We start from the raw sequence: 20,848 nt of genomic DNA, 5'->3' as shown, positions 1-20,848 counted from the left end.
TATTTGGCTTTCATTTTTCCCTTCCATTTCACGAAGATCGCCACAAGTGTTTGTTGCGTGTGGCATTTGATTATACATATATATTTATATATGCATGTATGTATGTGTGTGTGTTTGATTGTTACAGAGCAAAGCTTTAAAGCAAAGTCAAGCGCAAGCGATATTACTCGCTCGATTTTGTCAACTGCTCTGATAAGTGTACGCATTTTGCGAATATCTATTGGTCACTGCGAAGACATGTTCAGCAAAGGTACGCATGAGAAATGAGGTGTGCTTTTAGGCGCATATTGCGGAAGTTAAATATTAGTTGAGAAATTGCTTGCTTATAAGGTACTGTTATTTATTATTCTAATAAGAATTGTGTTTTTATAAAGAAAATAATAATTTTATTAAACTTTTGATACTTTTATAGTTCATTAGTTGTTATTTTGTGGTTATTACGCCATTTTTTTTTAACCTTTGGAGGATCACAATTATATTCAAATTGAGAACTATCAGGTAATAGCCTTTGAAAATGGGACAAATTGTAGTAGATAAACTAATATAAAGCCTACCAAATTGAAAAGTTGATATTTTAAAGAGAGAATTTTCGATTGAAAATTAGAGTTCTTTTCCGATATTAAGCTAAATTAAGGGGAAAAAGAAATATTTTAAATCAAAAAAAGTTACAGTCGTATTTGGGCATGAAACCGATAGTTCACCCAAAATTTCATGAAAGAAAGGTTATTTAAAAATTTCGTTTGAATTTTAAGGTTATGTGAAAAAGGTGTTCATATAAAAGTTTTAGAACTTTTTATTGTATGCAATTTTCGCATTTTTCTTTTTTGTTTACGGCTCGTAGTTTTGCCAAAAATGGAAATAAACCGTTGTATGTAAGTGTTAAAAATTCAAACTCCCCTTTCTCTTATCGACCACAGATCGCTCGTAAATTATTATTTTTTTTTAATTTTTGCTGTTTTATTAATTTTTTGGGTAGGTAATTAACAAAATTTATTACAATTTCTAATAAATTTTATATTAAAAAAAAGTCCTCAAAAAAATGTATTTAATTTTTAATTTAAAGATTAAAAAATATACATATATTCTAGATATTTATAATTACTGATATAATTTTCTTTATAGAAACTAAAATTTAAATTGTGAATTTTTATATCATGTAATTTCCAATACACTTTTTAAACAACCCAATCAGAGCATTTCAAATATAACATGCTCTTATCAAAACTGTTTTATTTCCATACATTCTCACATTCATACCTTTGCTTACTACCGGCAACCCTGTTTAACAGATGTATATGAAATGAGACAATTGGAATGGAACACTAAGAAAATTTGGAAAATGCAAAGCAAATGTATAACAAAAGCAAAATCAAGTAAAGAGCAGATGGTATACGATTTATAGTTAAGTTAGCGCATAAAGTTGAAAAAATAAAAAAGTTAAAGTGAAATTTTTTAATAAGTATAAGTAATTATATATAGCAGCTGGTGTTAAAATGTGTGGAGGTTTTACTTGTTCGAAGAATGCGCTAATTGCGCTGAATATTTTGTATGTGGTAAGTACATACTGAGGACTTTTCTTTGGCCTTCTGTCACAATGGGGCAATACCCTCATGTTCGTGATTTTGTGCATGCACAGAAGTGCCCAAAAGAATCCTTAAAAGAGTTATTGATTTTACAATATTCTCCTGTATGAATATGAATATGTTTACAGATGGTGGGATTCCTGTTGATTGGCGTTGGAGTATATGCGCGTGCTGCTTCCATTGTCACAAATCTACCAATTGTGGGTGGTATTTTAGCCTGTGGCGTGATACTGATATTAATATCAATTCTCGGACTGGTCGGTGCAGTGAAGCATCATCAAGTCATGCTGTTTTTCGTATCCTTTTAAAATATATCAGTAAAGATATTGTAAATGTTTTAAAAGAGGTTTAAGAAAGTGCTCGTGTTAAATATTACTGTGATAATAAGATTAGTTATATTTATATAATGAGATAATGAAGAGTGCAGGATTTGTTTATCTCCAAATAAAAGCACTTAATTTTTTTAAGTGATAATTTATAGTATTTAAAAGCAAATAATTACAGTACTCCAAGTGTGAATAAAGTAAACAAAGTGGTGGTGCCTCTCAAAATTTATACACAAAAATTAATTTACATTCATAATTAAAAACATATGTACTCAGTACGTTTCCGACTGCGATAATGATATCATTGGTTGTTGTTAAGAAGGCTATCGCTTCGATTGACCTTATGTACACAGACATATTTAATTTAAATTCAAATATTGAAGCTCATATTTATTTGCCTTAGCACAATTTAATTAAGGCAATTAGGTTGTTAATACGAAAGCTCATGTGTTGCGAAAGTGAATTCATTGACTAAATATTGCCAAACACTTTATTCTTGTTTTCTTTAACTCGAAATCGTTTTAAAATGCACAGTACATGATCATTCTCTTCATGCTCTTCCTCATTCAATTCTCCATTGCCAGCTCTTGCTTGGCTGTCAATTCGGAGCAGCAAAAAGAGTTCGCTGAGGAGGGTTGGAATAATGTACCAGATTCGATGCGCATGCAAGTTCAGGATACATTTACTTGCTGTGGCTTTAATTCGACACACACAGGCACATCTTGCGAAGCAGTCACCAAGAAATGTTGTCCAGATTATGTGGACAATTGCGCTTGCCCACCATGTCTACCCGCTTTGGAGGATAAGATCAGTTATGCATTTAAATTGTGCGGCGGTTTGGGTATTTTCTTCAGTTTCACTGAGGTAAGCCTGCATTTGCTTTTATATTCATCAAAATTATTTGTGTGATTGTATATTAATGAATTCATATTAATTCTTTTATTTGGACATGCAAACATGCAGTTCATTGGTGTATGGCTAACAGTCCGTTATCGCAATCAGAAAGATCCACGCGGTTTGCCGAGTGCATTTCTATAAAATGCCTTGTGCTGCAAGCAATTAAACAACTAATAATACATATTTAAACAATATATGTATATCATACTAATACGTATTCATACATACATAAATCATCCATACTACATTCCTTAACCTATTTAAAAAACAAAAAAAAAACAAAAAAAGAAAAACAAGAAACCGTACCAACGTCATAGGTTTTCATGCATATATATATATAATTAACATATATACATACCTACATACAATCATAACTGTTTACGAAACTGATTCATATACATATATGTACATATAGTTATAAATATATATATAAAGTGAAACTAAAAACATAATATGAAACATATTTAACGATAACTTACGCATTTTAAACATAACACAAATGTTTGCCGCAATTTTGGCGTCTTTTTTAATAACTGCAAAAGTAATATCATAAAACTGCGATTTGATCACTTAAGCCTGGTATCAAATGTATATTTATTGTACCGCCATTGCCGCTGATCTCATTAGTACCGTTATTGGATTGGGCATGCAATTAATAACACCACCTTAGTATACACACAAATTTACAAAATATATGCACTTTAACAGCAGTTTCAAGTGGATTATACAGCTGACTTTTCTCCACCATCATCAATATTATACATACCTATTTGAGTGTTGTACTTAAATACTAGGGTGAGCAATCGTTGTACTACTTTTCAACTTTAAGTATGTTCTTTGGTCTTTATTCCATAATTTTTTATTAAGATGGTCAATTTTCTCTTCGGTTTCTATGCTTTTCTATTGCACTTCTGTTATCGTAAATTGTTTAGCACGCAGCCTTTTCGATTTCTGTTGAGTAATTGTTATTGTATTATTTTAATACATTTAAAAACTGTAATTATTTTCTTCTGTGCTAGTTGTTGATATTAAATATTTAAAACTGTTTGGCGCTATAAAAATTATTAGTTTAAAATTTATTCACCGTTAATGTACAATTTTCTTGAAAAGAGAATACGACGGTAATCTGCCCCTTAAGGGGTTATATACAGTTAGAAGCCCGAATCAAGCGAATTTTTTCAGAATTTCGTTAAAGTAATGTTAAATCTAGTAATTAGTTGGAGAAACAATTAAATTAATTTTTTTTACAAATTGGCTATTTCTAAAAAAATCGATGTTCGACCAAAATATCAGATTTAAATTGTTTATATTAATTACTAAAAAATATATTTAAAAAGCTTGTGTCAAAATTTGAGACTATTCGGTTAAGTCGTTTTCTAGTAATGTTGGTAACCGAATTTGGAAACATAATTTTGAGAAAAACGCGTTTTAAGTTTGGAATGCACTTTCACTTCGACTGCATCGAAGTTAAAATGCTCTTCACAAATGCATATCTTACAGCATAAAGGGTTATTGAAAGATATGTATCAAAATTTTGATCGGTCAGTTTGTATAGCAGTTATATGACATCCTCGTCCAATCTGAACCAGTGGTTTTTTTAAGAGACTGTAGCGTAAATTTCGTGAAGATGTCTCGTTAAATAAAGTTTTCTATACAAGGACTTGATTTTGAGTTCAGAGTTTATATGGCAGCTATACTCGTATGTATGTCATAGTGGTCAAATATCGGGGTTTCCGAGATAGAAGCAGCTTCCTGGTAAAAAAAAGAACTCTTGGAAGATTTCAGATCTATATCTCAAAAACTGGGAGAGTAGTTCGCTTATATACAGACGGGCAGATGGACAGACAATCGGAAATTACTAAATCCACTCAGCTCATCTAGCTAATATGCACTTTATAAGGTCGTCGTCATTTCCTTGTGGGTGTTATAAACTTAATGGCAAACTAAATATATCCTGTTTATAAAAATAATTTTAAGGTTATGTAGCTTATGGCTTCTTATGACTGGTACATCAGCCTCCTTTCGTATACTAAAATTACTTTCGTGGAAATTACTGTAAATATATATTGATATTTCAATTTCGCAGCACTCTGGCACCTTTCACATACATAATTTTTTATTTATTTTAATTTGAATACAATTTCTGCTTTATTCTTACGTTGATTATATAACTGTAAATGTAAACAGTACTATTTGAATTATATTTATTTATACATATTACATTTATGTTCCAGGTACTGGCAGTCTTCTTGGCGCGTCGCTATCGCAATCAACATGATCCACACTATCCGGAAGCGCGTACAATTTTCCCACACAATTACCAGTATTAGTGAAAAATCATGAAATCAGTTTGAAAAGAAGGCAGTTAGCGCAAAATAATTACCTAAATTAAGCTTTAAGTTTGCGCAGACGAATATAGTTTGGCTTGGAACCGATTTAGTGGAAACGAACAAATCACAAACACTTACATTAATTTAAATGTTGTTATATTGTATATTTTTCGAACACCTTTTTTAGTCACAATTTATTAGTTTGCTTTTGAAAAAGTCCGATTACTTTCTATGTATACTTATTTTGCTTGTATTTTTTGTGTTCAATTTTCGCTTGCATTCACGTAGTCAAATTATGTTTAAATTAAGTTTATATAAACTACATTTGATTCTTTAATATTCTAGTGATTTTTAATAACTAATGCAAATTGTCTTTACTTTTGTTTACAATTTGTTTAATTTAGTTAACTCTTTGAGATTATTATTTTTTAAATAAAGTATATAATTTAAATAGCATAATTGTAATTTTGTGTATAGTTGTTAAAAACAAAAATAATACTTGTATACATATACACATAATATATACCTTACATGTGCTATCTATATTTGCTCAATAGCTCTATTTTAAAATATGTGTATATGATATGCAGGGTTGCAAATAATGCATTAAAAAATAATGGAATTAACATTTCAATTCAATAATTTTGTAATCCCGAAAATATTATTATAAAAATCATTTATAAATTTTTATTCCTAAATATCAGCTCAAAAAAGTTGTGTTTAATGGCAAATACTGGATTGAAAAAAAAGCAGAAACATACCAAATACGGGACTAACAAATCAAAAAAAATAATCACAAAATCAAAATTAAAAATAAATGTTTAATAAAACTTAAAACTAAATTAAACACAAAAACATAATAAATAAAAATGTTTAACATAATTAAAAATATTTAATTTCAAATGCCGGATTAAGAAATATAAAAAAATTAACTACAAAAACCAAATTAAATGTTTAATAAAATTTTACAAAAAATTCAATCTCAAATACGCAATTAAAAATAAAAAAAAATTCGCCCCAAAACCAGATTAATTCTTTTTTTTAATTTATTTTTAATTTTATTTAGACTTCAAAAGATTAAATTTAAAAATTTTGTTATAATTTTTTTTATTCTTTTAATATGTATTTATATTAAATATTTATTTTTAATGTTTTTTTTTACTTCAGAAATTAAATAAAAAATTTATTTTTTTATTAAATAATTTTTCTCAATTTTTTTTTTGTTTTAATACCGATTTGTGATTAATTTGCTTTTTTAAGTTTGGCATTTGGAATTAAAAATTTATTTAATCAGTTTGAAAAAAAATTAATCCCAAGTGTATAGCGGAGAATTAAAGAAGAAATTGTTTTAAAATAAACACTTTTTCACGCTTACGTTCTTCATGTTTTTTCACTTTAAACTAGAGCTTGCATAGACTATCATCCTCAATACTCTAGAGCACTGGTTGACAAACTTACATACATATTTAAATGATTTATACTTAATAAATTTTTATTTTAATTTTGATTTTCGGTTAAAAAATTAAATTTTAAATATATTATATTAAATTAAAAATACAAATTTTAATTTTTAATCCCCCACATCTTTGGTTGAAAATTAATTTTAATTTTTTAATTCCAATTTTGGGATTAAAAAAAATTAAAAATTAAATTTTAGTTTCTTAATTTCGATATTGAGAATAAAAACCAAAATCCAAAATGTTTGGGATGAAAAAATTTAAATTTTATTTTTTTTTAATTTAGTAGTAAAAATTGTAAAAATATAAAATTTTTAAACCATAATTTTTTGCATGAAAAAATTCGCAACCCTGCTGGTATGTAGATTTTTATTGTAAATGTTCCTTTATTTTTAACAACTATCCAGCACTGAAGGCAATCAAGTAGAACTGCGCAGACATTATCGAGAAAATATTACAAAAATAATGTCCTGTCGCGCTCACCTCAACTCCAGTAATTAACATAATTATGAAACACTTTAAATTATAATAATACGAATCCTACTTCCTTGCAAAAACAGGTGCTTTATTGAAGTATACAGACCCCGTTCTCCGGTTAAAAACATTTGCTAATTTCTATAAATTTCCACAAATCATTCATTACACATTCACCTTTACACTCGAAATGCATTGTAGCAGCAAATGCACACACATACATACATACAAATTTATTAACAACATTCTTAATATTGTATGGGCATTTGCAAATAACATACTTATACATACATACATATACGATGAAGTACGATAATATTCTCTGTATTCTGTGCTGTGATTGAAATAAATATGAACTTTAAACTGTACACCAAACTAAATTTAAATTTATACTTAATATATACACATACATACATATATAACGGGTGATTTTTTTGAGGTTAGGATTTTCATGCATTAGTATTTGACAGATCACGTGGGATTTCAGACATGGTGTCAAAGAGAAAGATGCTCAGTATGCTTTGACATTTCATCATGAATAGACTTACTAACGAGCAACGCTTGCAAATCATTGAATTTTATTACCAAAATCAGTGTTCGGTTCGAAATGTGTTTATCGACAAATTTTGTTCAGCGATGAGGCTCATTTCTGGTTGAATGGCTACGTAAATAAGCAAAATTGCCGCATTTGGGGTGAAGAGCAACCAGAAGCCGTTCAAGAACTGCCCATGCATCCCGAAAAATGCACTGTTTGGTGTGGTTTGTACGCTGGTGGAATCATTGGACCGTATTTTTTCAAAGATGCTGTTGGACGCAACGTTACGGTGAATGGCGATCGCTATCGTTCGATGCTAACAAACTTTTTGTTGCCAAAAATGGAAGAACTGAACTTGGTTGACATGTGGTTTCAACAAGATGGCGCTACATGCCACACAGCTCGCGATTCTATGGCCATTTGAGGGAAAACTTCGGACAACAATTCATCTCAAGAAATGGACCCGTAAGTTGGCCACCAAGATCATGCGATTTAACGCCTTTAGACTATTTTTTGTGGGGCTACGTCAAGTCTAAAGTCTACAGAAATAAGCCAGCAACTATTCCAGCTTTGGAAGACAACATTTCCGAAGAAATTCGGGCTATTCCGGCCGAAATGCTCGAAAAAGTTGCCCAAAATTGGACTTTCCGAATGGACCACCTAAGACGCAGCCGCGGTCAACATTTAAATGAAATTATCTTCAAAAAGTAAATGTCATGAACCAATCTAACGTTTCAAATAAAGAACCGATGAGATTTTGCAAATTTTATGCGTTTTTTTTTTTTAAAAAGTTATCAAGCTCTTAAAAAATCACCCTTTAATAAGGCTTTAATGGAAGCCGAGTGCAAGTCATTTGATACCGTTGATGCAATTTGCTGAAAACTGGCAACATAAATACAAACTAACGTGTTTAGTGGGTGAAAAATATGCAAATACTTTCTATTATGCAAATGATTTATGGGAGAAATATATGCACACCAATACATATGCATACAAATTTCTCGTGTGGGTGCGCATCATCCTGAGCCCTGCATGAAATAAGTTCAGCTCATATTGCTCGCTTATTTTGCATTTCATTATTCATGTCAACTAAAACGCTTCTCAAGCAGCTAAGCAATAACAACTGTGTGGTAGTTAGTTGTCTGGTGAGATGATGGCAAGCACTGACAGTGCACTGTCGTCATTGTTGTTTGTGTTATTGCCATGATTTATATTGTTTTTACGCAACTTGTCTGCGTCAAATAAAATTAAACAAAACAAGTGCATGCGAGAATGTACATACATGCATATATGTTTATGTATATGCGTGACCACGTAAGGGCAAAGATATTTACGCAAATTCAATGGGGTGTCGATTTTTAGTGGCAGATTTAGAAGACTATCAACATCTGCTCTAAATTTATGGGTCGAGTTCTACTAGACATTGCTAGGTCAAGTCAAAAGCCTTTTATGCGCTATATGTACCATAAGTAGTGTATACGATATACAGGGGTGGTCCATATTTCTTCAAAAATGATGTCGGTGAGAAAGTAACTGTCTGTGGCGACCGTTATCACGCCATAATAACCGGCTATTTGATGCCTGAAATTGAAGCTCGTGTGTTTGGTGGCATTTAGTTTCAACAAGACGGGCCGCTTCCCTCACATCGCATCGATCATTGGGTTTATTGAGAGAATACTTTGGTGAGAAGATAATTACCTGTTTTGGGCCGGTCAATTGGCCACCAAGATCGTGTGATATCACATTGTTAGACTTTTTTCTGTGCGGATGTGTAAAGTCTACAGTCTATGCGGACAATTCCACTTCGATTCAGGACTTGGAACGAAACATCATACATGTCGTGCGCCAGTTACCAGTCGAAATGCCTGAACAAGTCATCGAAAATCGGACTCAATACCGTTTGATCTGTAGCCGAGGCCAACATTTGAAAGAAATAGTCTTCAAAAAATAAATGCCAAAGAATGTTCTTCCATATAATAATAAACATTTCCCATTAATTTGAAGTTTTTGTGTTTTTCTTTAAAAAAGTAGGGGACCGCGAAATGGGTGATCCATTTATTTCATAGAGATATATGTGATCTGGTCTACGGAAAGGGGGCTTAGGTGTCAAAAAATCAATTTTCACTTTTTAGTTGATTTTTTGATTGTTTATTTTTAACAGCTGTTTCCCAGAAAACTAGTTTTCGCACGTTAGCTCCCTTTTCGTAGACCAGGTCATATATATATATATAAGACATTTGTAGAATTTAAATTGGTATTCCGCTTCACCAAAGGATTTTAAATCACTGAATATAATAAATATTGCCTAAAAAAAAATTTACAAACTAATAAAAAAAAAAATCGAAATTGTAATTCTTAATTTTTCTAAATTTGTTTCATCAAAATCGGACAAGTGGTTCGCGAGAAAACATCAAGATAAGGAAAAAAATTAAAAGGTCATAAAAAAAAACAGACACATACGAACGCCCTTTGAGGGTTTTACTATACTGACCTAGTACCATCATCATGACTTGGAATTTCTCACCCCCCAGTTAAGCTGTTGTACTGTGTTACAAGGTTAAAAGTAAACAACAAGCAAAGAACTGAATTGAAAAAACTGAAGATATAGAAAATTATCCGAAATAATATTTTTGCTTTGTCCATCTCTCTTTATCCGATTTAATACGGTCAGATTTCTCAGACAATCAGCTGTGATGAATATTATCGTTACTGAGACTGTTGACTTGGGAACATAAGCGTTATTTAGAATATATTATAAATAGTTAGTGGTCCAAGCTGAACAATACCTTGTGGGATTACAGTGTTGTCTTGGACAACGACTATGTCAAATTCAATATAAAAAAATGCTTTCTATGCAAGGACTTGATTTTGATCGGAAAATGAATTTTGTTCATACGTCAATATATCAAAAACAAATTGTAACGGGTTTGCTTCTAGCTAAAATATTTTACACTCAGAAATGAGCATTGAGTGAAGTGCTCAAAGTGCGCTCAAAGAGCTTTTCGTTTACGCCGAATCGGCTCATCATATGCTAATATGTATGCAAACACGTAACTAATGATGCCTTATATATTAAATATATACAGTTATCTCAACGTTGTTGTTATGCAATGCAATATATTTCTTTCCTGCGGCTCACGTGCCCCCTTTTTGTCGTCTATGGCAACGACAGTGGTAAAAGTTTTGACGCTTTTGACCGATTATCTGTTTGGCCGTCTGGCTTTTGTTGTGTACACATACATACATATGCTTATATTATATAAGAGTATAATAGATATTAAATGTAATATACATAGTATATATTTTGATACTATATAACATTAAATTTATATATATAAGTATGTGTATATATTATATATATATATATATAGTACATCATATATACCTATACTTATATACTATATAAATACATATGTATATATTTTTAAATTTTATGAGTGCATTGCATTCAAATTCTAGCTATCAATTTCCTCATTGTTCTGTAAATAACACATGTTTTATGTATGAAAGAGTGACAGTTAGAAAAGTGGGCGTGGTAGTTGCGCCTGCTTACTTAAGCTTAACGGAAAACGTTTTGTTGTATTGTGGTATAGTATTTATGCACTTAGCCAAACCGGTCGAAAATCCTTCTGCATTTCGTACAGCTTGGCTAGCAACTACCCAATTCACTTCCTTCGCTGTGCCCGTGTGCTCCCCACACGCTTCCTCTCACCCTCTCCCATTTTTCTCTTTCTCTCTTCCGCCCTCTTTCTCACTGGTTTTCGACGATTTCGTGTCACTAAAGTGCCGGAATGCAATGCTTATCTTCAACGGAATTTCCGGTCTATGATGTGCTTGAAGGGATTCTTACGAAACTAATGCCCTTACAATTTTAGTATACTGAAAGTTTGTACACACATATTATAGTGTGTGTTCTCATACATTGTCCTGCAATTTCAATGTCATTATTTACACATTTTATGGCGAAAAAATAAAGAGTGATTTTCAAAAAATTGATTTTGTTGGCTATAAACACAATTTAATCAAATAAAAAAAGTTTTCCATACAAAAAACTGATTTTCGACAAATGACTTGGACGAAGAAAAAAAACTTAAAATTTAATTTTTGGCAGACATTTCTACAAAAAATGAAAATTTCAGTGAAAATGTCGCGATATTCTTTTTTTTCAAATAATTGTAATCAATGGAGGATGGAGTCATGTGTAGAAGTTCACGCAAGTGAGGAAAGTTCTCTGATCGCCATTCACTTGGGAGTGGCCAGAAACGATTCTTTTACATATGAGTCAAGCAGCTCACGACTTCCGGTCTTTGACGAAGTATCCTCTGGGTAGCCTAAGAACATCCGTTTGAAGGCGAGCTAAAGTGAGAAGGCGAAACATTCTCTCCGCAGGGTTGTGCGCTAGGCTTGGGACCCGCCACATAAAATACAGTACCAATGAAAACTAAACGACAACCTTGCTATAACCGCGCAAGCGGTGTCTACGCCAGTAAAGAAGAAGAAGAATTGTAATCAAAAAAAATTTTTCGTCCAAGTCTTTAAGAATTATATCTCAAAGACCTGTGTATAATTTCATGAAGATCGTTTTAGTAGTTCTCGAAAAATCTTGCAAAAGGACTTCAAAAACACAGTTTTGAGAAAAAGCCGTTTAAAGATGGCGCACTTAGCCTAGCTAGCTTCGAGCGCAAAAGTTCTCAAGACTGTATATCCGAAACTATTACTCGTATCAATTTGAAAATTTGAGATAATATTCTAAAGGTGTTGTAGAATTTAATAAGATAATAAATTACATTTTTTGAAACCACTAAAACCATGTAACCCCTTAAAATAAATATACCCTTTACAATTTGTATACCCTCAAACATTTTTTTAAAAAAGCCTGCAAGAGAGAAACACCCTTCCTTTTGCCATACTTCCAGAATAAAAGAGGGTTTAACGATTTTATTTTTTTTTAAGCCAAAAGCTTTATTACGCATTCTGCGTTCTTTGCAAATTTCTTTATACCCACTTCTAATGCCAAACCCCTTTAAACTTTCCTTTGTTGATCACTTTATCTGCTCGTTTTTCCCATGTTTTTCTTGGCGCTGCCGACAACATCAGCTGTCGCTGGCAATTTAAATAATTCTCGAATTGCCTGTTTGTGTGGCACCAGTTGCCAGCTGTGCGTGTGGGCGGGCAACATTACCAACAACAACAATAATCACAATAATCAGGCGGCTGCCTGCCGCCTCAAACGTGCTGCTAATGGCAACTCGCTCCCTTTTATAGTCGCGGGGGTGTGGCAGTAGTGCTGCGACCCACATTCGATTATTTTCTTGCCATCCAACAAGTGAATCAACACAGCCTTATATCTTATAAACGAGTATACTACAGTTATGATTGACGTGCGACGCTACAGGCGAAGCACACTTGTTTGTTGTTAGTGTCACTCACTCTCAACTTAGCGTACAAGGACATCAACGGGTATACAATTTAGAGTTATTAAGCACAGTTATTGTGTTGTGCGATAGTTGGCAGCATTTTAAATTGAATTACATAACAATATTTCTAAATTGCCGCTGTTAAGGATTTGAATTTCAAGTGAAAGTGATGTAGAAGTGCGGCGGTTCGCCTTAATTGTTAAGCATATTTTAGTATATCGAATTCGCAACAACCTCAGCGTTGAGATTTGTAAAGGTCACAGAGGTCATAGCCTTTAAAATAAATATGAGTATAAGTATGTATGTGCATATATGAAAAAGAAAACTTGCGTGAGATGTGTGAAAGTCTATCTCCGATGAGAGCAACTATTCTTACGCACATTTACGTTTTTTACATACATACATTTGTATAGTACATACATATGTGTAGTTTTGTACACGAATGCTGTTGATTGTATGTATGCTTTCGCTTTTACGCTTTGGCAAGTTGCCTAAAAAGTAGGCATTATAGGCGCAACAAGCTTGACAACCACTTACACTTACGCTAATCTCCTATAACTAATATTAAATGGATTTCCTAGCTTATGCATATTTCTTCTTTTCAGGAAATATTTATAAAGAATATATCTATATAAAAAATATAATTGTTATATACCTTCCTCCTGAGTTTGATCAGTTTCTTTTGCAACTATATGCTATAGATATTCCATCTGAAAAATTTGTTCGGAGACTATATTGTTACCTTAGAAATGATCCACGCCAAAATTTCGTGTAGATACCTTGTCATAAAAAATATTTCCATGCAAGAACATACATGATTCTGATCGTTCAGTTTTTTTGGTAGGTCGATATCTCAAAATCTGACGAACCAGGTCGCTAGAACTAGACAGATATCCGGACAACCGGATATAATTATATCGACTCACCTCGTCACACTCATCATTTGTGCATATAATTTTAGGTTCTCCGCAGGTTTCTAGTGCGTACTACAAACTTCATGGTAAGCTTAATATATGTATCTTGTTCAGGGTATAATAAAGTCCAAAAAGTTCGCACGAGTATCGAAAATTCGAAAAAGTGGATATTAAATTTTTACAGTATTTTGCAAAGAAGCTTTGATTATTTTAGGAAAAAACTCGCTTGATGGCGTAATGAGTTAATATTATTGCTAATTATTCGTATTTTGCGTATATTAAACGATTGTCTCCTCAACGGGTACAAATATTACCTTAGCCAACTCGGCGGTCCACTTTTTAGTTTAGATAAATATGCATAATGCTTTGGTATTAGCCCCACCAATGACCAAAGAAGTCTCATGTAGTCTAATCATATGACCTAGGTGACCTACAAAGAGCCTGAGAATCTGAGGGTTGATATGGTTCGATCAATAAGAAATCAGCCAAATAAAGTGATGGTTTGTGCGATGTATGGCTATTTATGCGATTCATATTGCCACAGAAAACCAAAGTTTGCTATCATTTCTCTGCAGCGCTCAGCATTGGTGAAAATTTGGCCACATCTTCAGTTTCACTAGATAAAACGTGTATACTCATTGTTATTACTGATACAGACCCTTTTCCTAAATAAGAGTTAGACAGGAGATAATTCATAAAATTTGTTACTTTAAGTCAAAAACAAGACTGATCGCTGATATGTTGGATTTCGTGTAAGCTTCTTGCATAGAGTCGAAATTTCTACGGTTTTAAAAGTGCTTCCATGACATATTTTACTTTATTATATGCGGACGATGTCTCTAGAAAACTCTATATTTATAAAAAGAAACTCTATAATACTATGTGCAAGAGTCTTCTTTCTAATCTAAGCTTAATATCCATAAATAAAGTATATATTACGAAAACTTTGGAAGAAGCAGGAGAAGTTCAACTATTTTTTCTTAGAAATCGCAGCTTCATGGTTAGTGGTCTTAAGAGGTTACATGTGTTTCAAAAAATCGTTTTTTTATTATTTTATTAAATTCTACAACACCTTTAGAATATTGTTTTCAAGTTGATCCGAGTGATAGTTTCAGAGATACAGCCTTGAGAACTTGTGCACCCGAAGCTAGCTAGGCTAAATGCGCTGTCCTTAAACGCGTTTTTCCGCAAGTGTGTTTTTGAAGGTCTTTGAGATACAATTCGTAAAAACTTGGACGAAGGATTTTTTTCAATTACAACTATTTGAAAAAAAATGTCGACTAATTTTCAGTGAAATTTCCAATTTTTTTGTAAAAATGTCTGCAAAAATCCAATTTTTAGTTTTTTTTCCTTCGTCCAAGTTCTATGCTAAGGTTTTAACTAAAACTAAAATTTTTCAGCTTAGATGATCTTATAAGAAGTTATCCTCGCATCTTTTTTCCGAAGAGTCACCGGGAATGGCGTCGCAATGGCCGAATTTAAAATATTTTTTTCAAAAATTTCAGAATTTCTTTGTTAATAGTGTATGTTAACAATAAAAAATTCGAATAAAATATTTACATTTTTTATGTTTGAAAAAAATTGTTGAAAAAATGCTGTTTTTTACCCCAGGAAACCCATGTAACCCGTAAATAATGCGCAAAATATTAGACTTTTAACGCAACTTTTCCCTTTAGTATATCCCCTGAAATATCTGAAAACTTGATTAAAATATATCAACTTTACTACTTTATTATCAAAATAATTTTAATTTAAATATTACTGAAAATGTGAATAAAAGCGCATATAGACGTGCCTACTTATACATATGTACTATATGTTTGTTCGTAAATCATTCGTAAACTATAACGATACACATACATATGCATTTCTATATGTTTGTGCATTTGACATTCGAATTTGTCATATTAATTTGGTAGATGTGTGCGCGTGTACTTCTTATGGGCACCCACACTTTCCCGCCTTGGCGTATGAGTGACCTCAGCCGACTGCATTACGAAAATTAGTTGCTCATACGCAATGGTGTGAAAAGCACTGCTGATTTATTGATTTGTGTATACATTATTTACATACTTATAAGCACAAATATGTATTGAATCACAAAAGGGTTTACACATACACATTTATGAACCCATTTAGGTATTTCTAGATATGTTTACCTCCAAAGTAGTTAAAGTGGATATGTTAATTACATATATTTTCTATATATATATTAGCAATTAGTCAAATCGATAACTAACTCAATTTCCACTTCGGAACCTAGTCCACATATAAGTGCCAATATTGGCAGTAAGAAGGGTATTTTATTGACATTGGTGGTATTTATATTAAAGAAGTCAATGAGGTTTATGGTATAAGTTAATATTACGCCTTCGATTCATTTGCGCTAATTGAGTTGTTACTATTAAAGCTTTAATATTTGTATTACATATGTATGTAAGTATGTTTCTGGGTGCGTAAATCAGTGTCTTTCAATAGGCAATTATGTATTATATACAGCTGCAAATGTGCATGCCTTCGCAGCTTTCAAGGTCAGCTGATGTGAGCCAAATTTGCTATAACTAATTTGAACCACATTTGGCATGCTATACTTTTGTAATTAACTACGATGCATTCTAAGGCAAATGTACATATATTTTTATGTAATCTAAAAAGCTAATGTTATTGCACATATTTTTCCAAACTAGCCAACAATTCGATTTAATCTGCTTAAATTGGTTTTTACAGGAATGTGCCCTAAAATTTGTCGGCAATTACCAGTCGAAATGTTCGAATGAGTCATCGAAAATTGGACTCAACGGATGGACCATCTGAGACGTAACCGCGGCCATTTGAAAGAGATAATCTTCAAAGAATAAACTCCAAAGAATGTTCTTTCGAATGATAATAAATCTTCCTTATTAAAACTGAAGTTTATTTGTTTTCTATTTAAAATAGTAGGGAACCCCGAAATGGGACACCCTTTATAACTTGGCATTCCAAATATTTTTTGAAGATAACATAAGAGAAGTTTGCAATAAATGAATCACTTATCTACTTATTATCTACTTAACAGATAAATGCGTTAATGATAAATTCGGAGAAATTTGTAAATTCTTGTTGAATATTTCCAAAGAAAAATTAATGTTGATTTTTTTATATCTGATGCGTCATACCGATAGGTTAGGTTAGATGGCTGATCAAAGATCACACGTAGACTAATAATTAGTCCTTTGTGATGCCATTGAAAAGGAACTCCCGTGTTCGGACTTACAGATTGGCGACGCGCTTTATAGCCAATACATAGTTACACAGACGCTTAACTTCAACACCCGCCAGTTCGGTGGGATGTCCAAAGGTATCCGCCTCCTAGTGTCTAAGTCTTCACTTCCCAAAAGCGGGACAGTCAAGCAGGTAGTGCTGGCTTGTTTCTACCGCATTTTCTTCCAAACAGCTTCTACAGTCGGCATCCGGTAAGATACCCATTCTTACCGTATGTAAGCCAATAGGACAGTGGCCTGTTAAAAGACCCACTAATAATGAGAGGTTAGCCTTACTGAGGGCTAAGAGATCATTATATCTCCTTCGATCTATGCTGGGCCAGAAGGCTTTTGCAACCGCACAAGTACCGATGCTGGCCCAGCGTTGGACGAGCATCCGCGTGGCCCAGCTATCTAGTAGTAGAACACTAGAAGATATAGGAGCACCGATCCGTTTCCATTCTACCGATAATGATTCTAGGGTACCTTTCCTTGCTAACTCATCAGCTTTGCAATTGCCTGCAATTCTGCAATGGCCCGGCAGCCACACCAGTCTAAACACAAAAACTCTAGCTGCTAGAGATAGCGACGTTAGACATTCTTCGACCAACCCTGAACGCACTGTGAATGAGTACAAGGCTAGTATTGCCGCTACTATCTGAGTGAATGGTCGCTTCTCTGGAGGTGGATGCACTCCGTAGCAGCAAATCTGCTGCTACCTTGATGGCTGCGATCTCAGCTTGGAATACACTACAGCAGTGTCGACCAAACTACCACACGCACAAAATTATACAAATGTTAGTTAAGAAGAACAAAAAGCGAAGCAAGCAGCGAAACGAAAAGTAAACAAAGCAGCTACACCGAAAATAAAGAGCAACTATAAACGACGCCTTTTTCTTTTGTTTACCCTTTTCTTCAGTATCAACTGCTTTGTAAATGTTCATTTTTTTTAAATTCGCTAATTTGTTTTCTCTTTCGGAAATTTCAAGATTAGAAATATCTTTATGAGAATTGAAAAAATGCTTTTCTAAATTGAAAAGACGCTTACTCTTAAAAGTACTCTTGCACAACATACATTGCGCAAGATTATTTTCATTTTCATACATAAAAAATTGATCCATTTTTTTGCTCAGTGCAAGAACAAATTTTGCCGTAGCGAGTGTCTACTTTGCTGCGAAGCTTCAGGCATGTTGGTGTGAAAAAACGATCGCTCAACTGTAGGTGTGAAAAAACGAAGACTAAAAATAGTAGGAGCTGGTCGAGGCTGCACTACAGTAATCGGGAAGTCTGAAACAGGAGTTGATGGAGAGCTCCCGATAGTAGACCCCTCCACTAACCTTGCCCCCAAGCTTTGACCCATCCGTGAAGAAGCTTGCTGCTTTTATATTTTCGGCTGAATAAAGCTATTTCTGTTTTGTTTGGATTAATGGCGAGTCCACTTCCGACCGCCCATACCGATACTATATACCCATTATAGGTGGCGCTTGAGTTAGTACCAGAAACCATATGTATGGCCCTTTTTGGAATATCTATATATACTTGTATATTTTTAAAATGTTATATTCATGTTATGGTAGTTCATAGTAGCAAAAATATAAATAACCGAAGGAACGGAGTATATACTACGAGTATATTGTTTTATAGTAGGTGAACTTTACCTACTCGTAACTCTAGACTTCGCCGCTTAACCACCGGATTAAGCATTACTCTGTGGAAGTGGGAAGATGTTTAAGATTCCTCTATGGTACTGACTGATAGATGTACGCATTGTAAAGTTTGCAACAGAATTTATGACAAGACTCAGAAACGATTTTCTGCCACGGTCCTACAAAACTTCCCAATTTCTTGCAATAGGTATAACAGTAAACAGTTCTGAGATAAGTTTGCTTTGCTTGAAGTCTTACTCATATATAAAGTAATATTGGCAGTTGAAAAACTCTTTTCATATTTTGTCAATAGATGTCGTTGCAGTGGAATGGAAAGGTGAGATGTTAAGCTTCATTTAACCAAAAAAAAACTAAATTCGCGGGAGTTGAAAAAAAGTTACAGCTCTTCAAAAATATGTGGAAATAATGAAGAAATTCGCTATATTTTGAAATTTTTTTATAAAAAAGGGAAGAAAGCCACGTCAGCCACCAAGGAAATTTGTGAGGTTATGGAGACGATGCTGTATCACTTCGTGTAGCACAACAATGGTTCCTCGCTTTCGTTCTGGAAATTTCGAAATTTCCATTTACACTGATGGAATAATGTCTCTAGCGGATAAGTTAAAATCTGACTAGAAATACGAAAAGACTTTTTCGACTACCCAATATTATATACATTATTATTTTCAGTTGTTACAGATGTATGTGGTTTGAAAGTCTTGACATAACAGTTTTTTATGCTAAAAGTAAATCGTATACATATTTTAGTATACAAAAGACGGAAGGTATAATGTCAACCCGCATAGGGTCCATACATATATGTAATAAATGTTGCGCATACGCCGAAGTGAGCAATCCATGTTGATATGCCACCGCCAGACATTCCTATGTGTGTACACAGAAATGTCGCCATATATTTGGCTGCGTGCATTTGATGTTCAACTGCAAGTGTTAGCAGGGCTTACAACAAGAGCAACAAATAAAATACAAGCGAAGAAATGAGCATTCCAATACTTGTAAGAGAGTGGTGTGTTTGTGTGTGAGCAATTGTGCTTAAAAAATAAAATAAAGCGCTTTACTGCTTACTTAAAATGTAGAGACATACTTATATAAGTACAGTTATAATTTTATAAGCTTAAAGGTGCACGCACTCATACATTAATCAACATTTGGCTCACCGCTTTGTGACATTTGTTGATATGACCCCGACCAACGTCACACCAACAGCCGCTGCAAGCGCACTTCATTCAACGTCATTGCTAACAAAGAACTTGTGTGAATATATACTCGTATATATATGTATATTTCGTTTATATATGTACATATTGTGGTTTATAAATCACAAAGCGTTAGGAACGTCACTCTGAGAGTACAAGTGTGTGAGTGCGAGTGTGTTGTTGCTGCAGGATATCATGCGCACAACTCTGCGCTTTGCCGTTGTTGGTGACTGCGCTCAAAAATCACAGTAACTCTATATTGAGTGAAAATGTTGTGCGGAGAAAAGCTTTCTCTCCGACTAAATTGACGTGTGAGTGCTAGTGCGCTCTTCATTTAATGCTCCGCTATTGAGTCATTTGCGGCAACAGCGCTAAACATTAAAGTAAATTACAATTTTTTCCCCACTTTTTCATTATCTTCGCTTTCCATTGACACATACCGACCGTCGACAAAGTCAAACGAGTAAATGCATGAATCAGCGAACGAAAAAAATTAACTTTTATTTCGGTATTACCTCATATACGTATGTATGTACATATTTTGGCTTTTTTCGGCAAACCTTTTAGCAAGTTCGGCAATTCGCTTTGTTTTTGTATACTTATGCTGTAATTATCTGACGTATTGTGCGGTGTTGAGGAAGTTGTGCGCAGCTTTCGCCAGCTGTGAGTGAAATGTCGCATGAGCGCTTCTGGCCAAGCACTACATACTAAGAGCTTAGCTGTTTATTTACATTGTTACTGAGGCACTCAGATGTGTCGAACATGGAGTTGTACATACAGCTAGCATATACAGTTAGTTTGGCCATAAAACAG

General features: G+C 33.3%; 1 protein-coding gene across 2 annotated transcripts; it reads left to right on the top strand.

The window, feature by feature from the left end:
- Window positions 1-1,333: 1,333 nt before the first annotated feature.
- Window positions 1,334-7,435, top strand: LOC105231051 (tetraspanin-13). Of its 2 annotated transcripts, none has more exons than XM_049447213.1 (4): window positions 1,334-1,553; window positions 1,712-1,879; window positions 2,444-2,773; window positions 2,873-3,238. In XM_049447213.1, exons 1-4 carry the CDS (start codon window positions 1,494-1,496, stop codon window positions 2,945-2,947), a joined length of 633 nt encoding a protein of 210 aa, XP_049303170.1. In that variant the 5' UTR covers window positions 1,334-1,493; the 3' UTR covers window positions 2,948-3,238. The 2 variants fall into 2 exon arrangements, with proteins under 2 accessions (XP_049303170.1, XP_011210443.1); XM_011212141.4 differs by lacking the exon at window positions 2,873-3,238 and adding an exon at window positions 5,041-7,435 and having other exon boundaries at window positions 1,341-1,553.
- The last annotated feature ends 13,413 nt before the right edge of the window (window positions 7,436-20,848 follow it).

The sequence above is a fragment of the Bactrocera dorsalis genome, chromosome 2, assembly GCF_023373825.1.
Source record: "Bactrocera dorsalis isolate Fly_Bdor chromosome 2, ASM2337382v1, whole genome shotgun sequence".
NCBI classification, from domain to species: Eukaryota; Metazoa; Arthropoda; class Insecta; order Diptera; family Tephritidae; genus Bactrocera; species Bactrocera dorsalis.
This window is presented reverse-complemented; position numbering and strand designations above follow the sequence as displayed.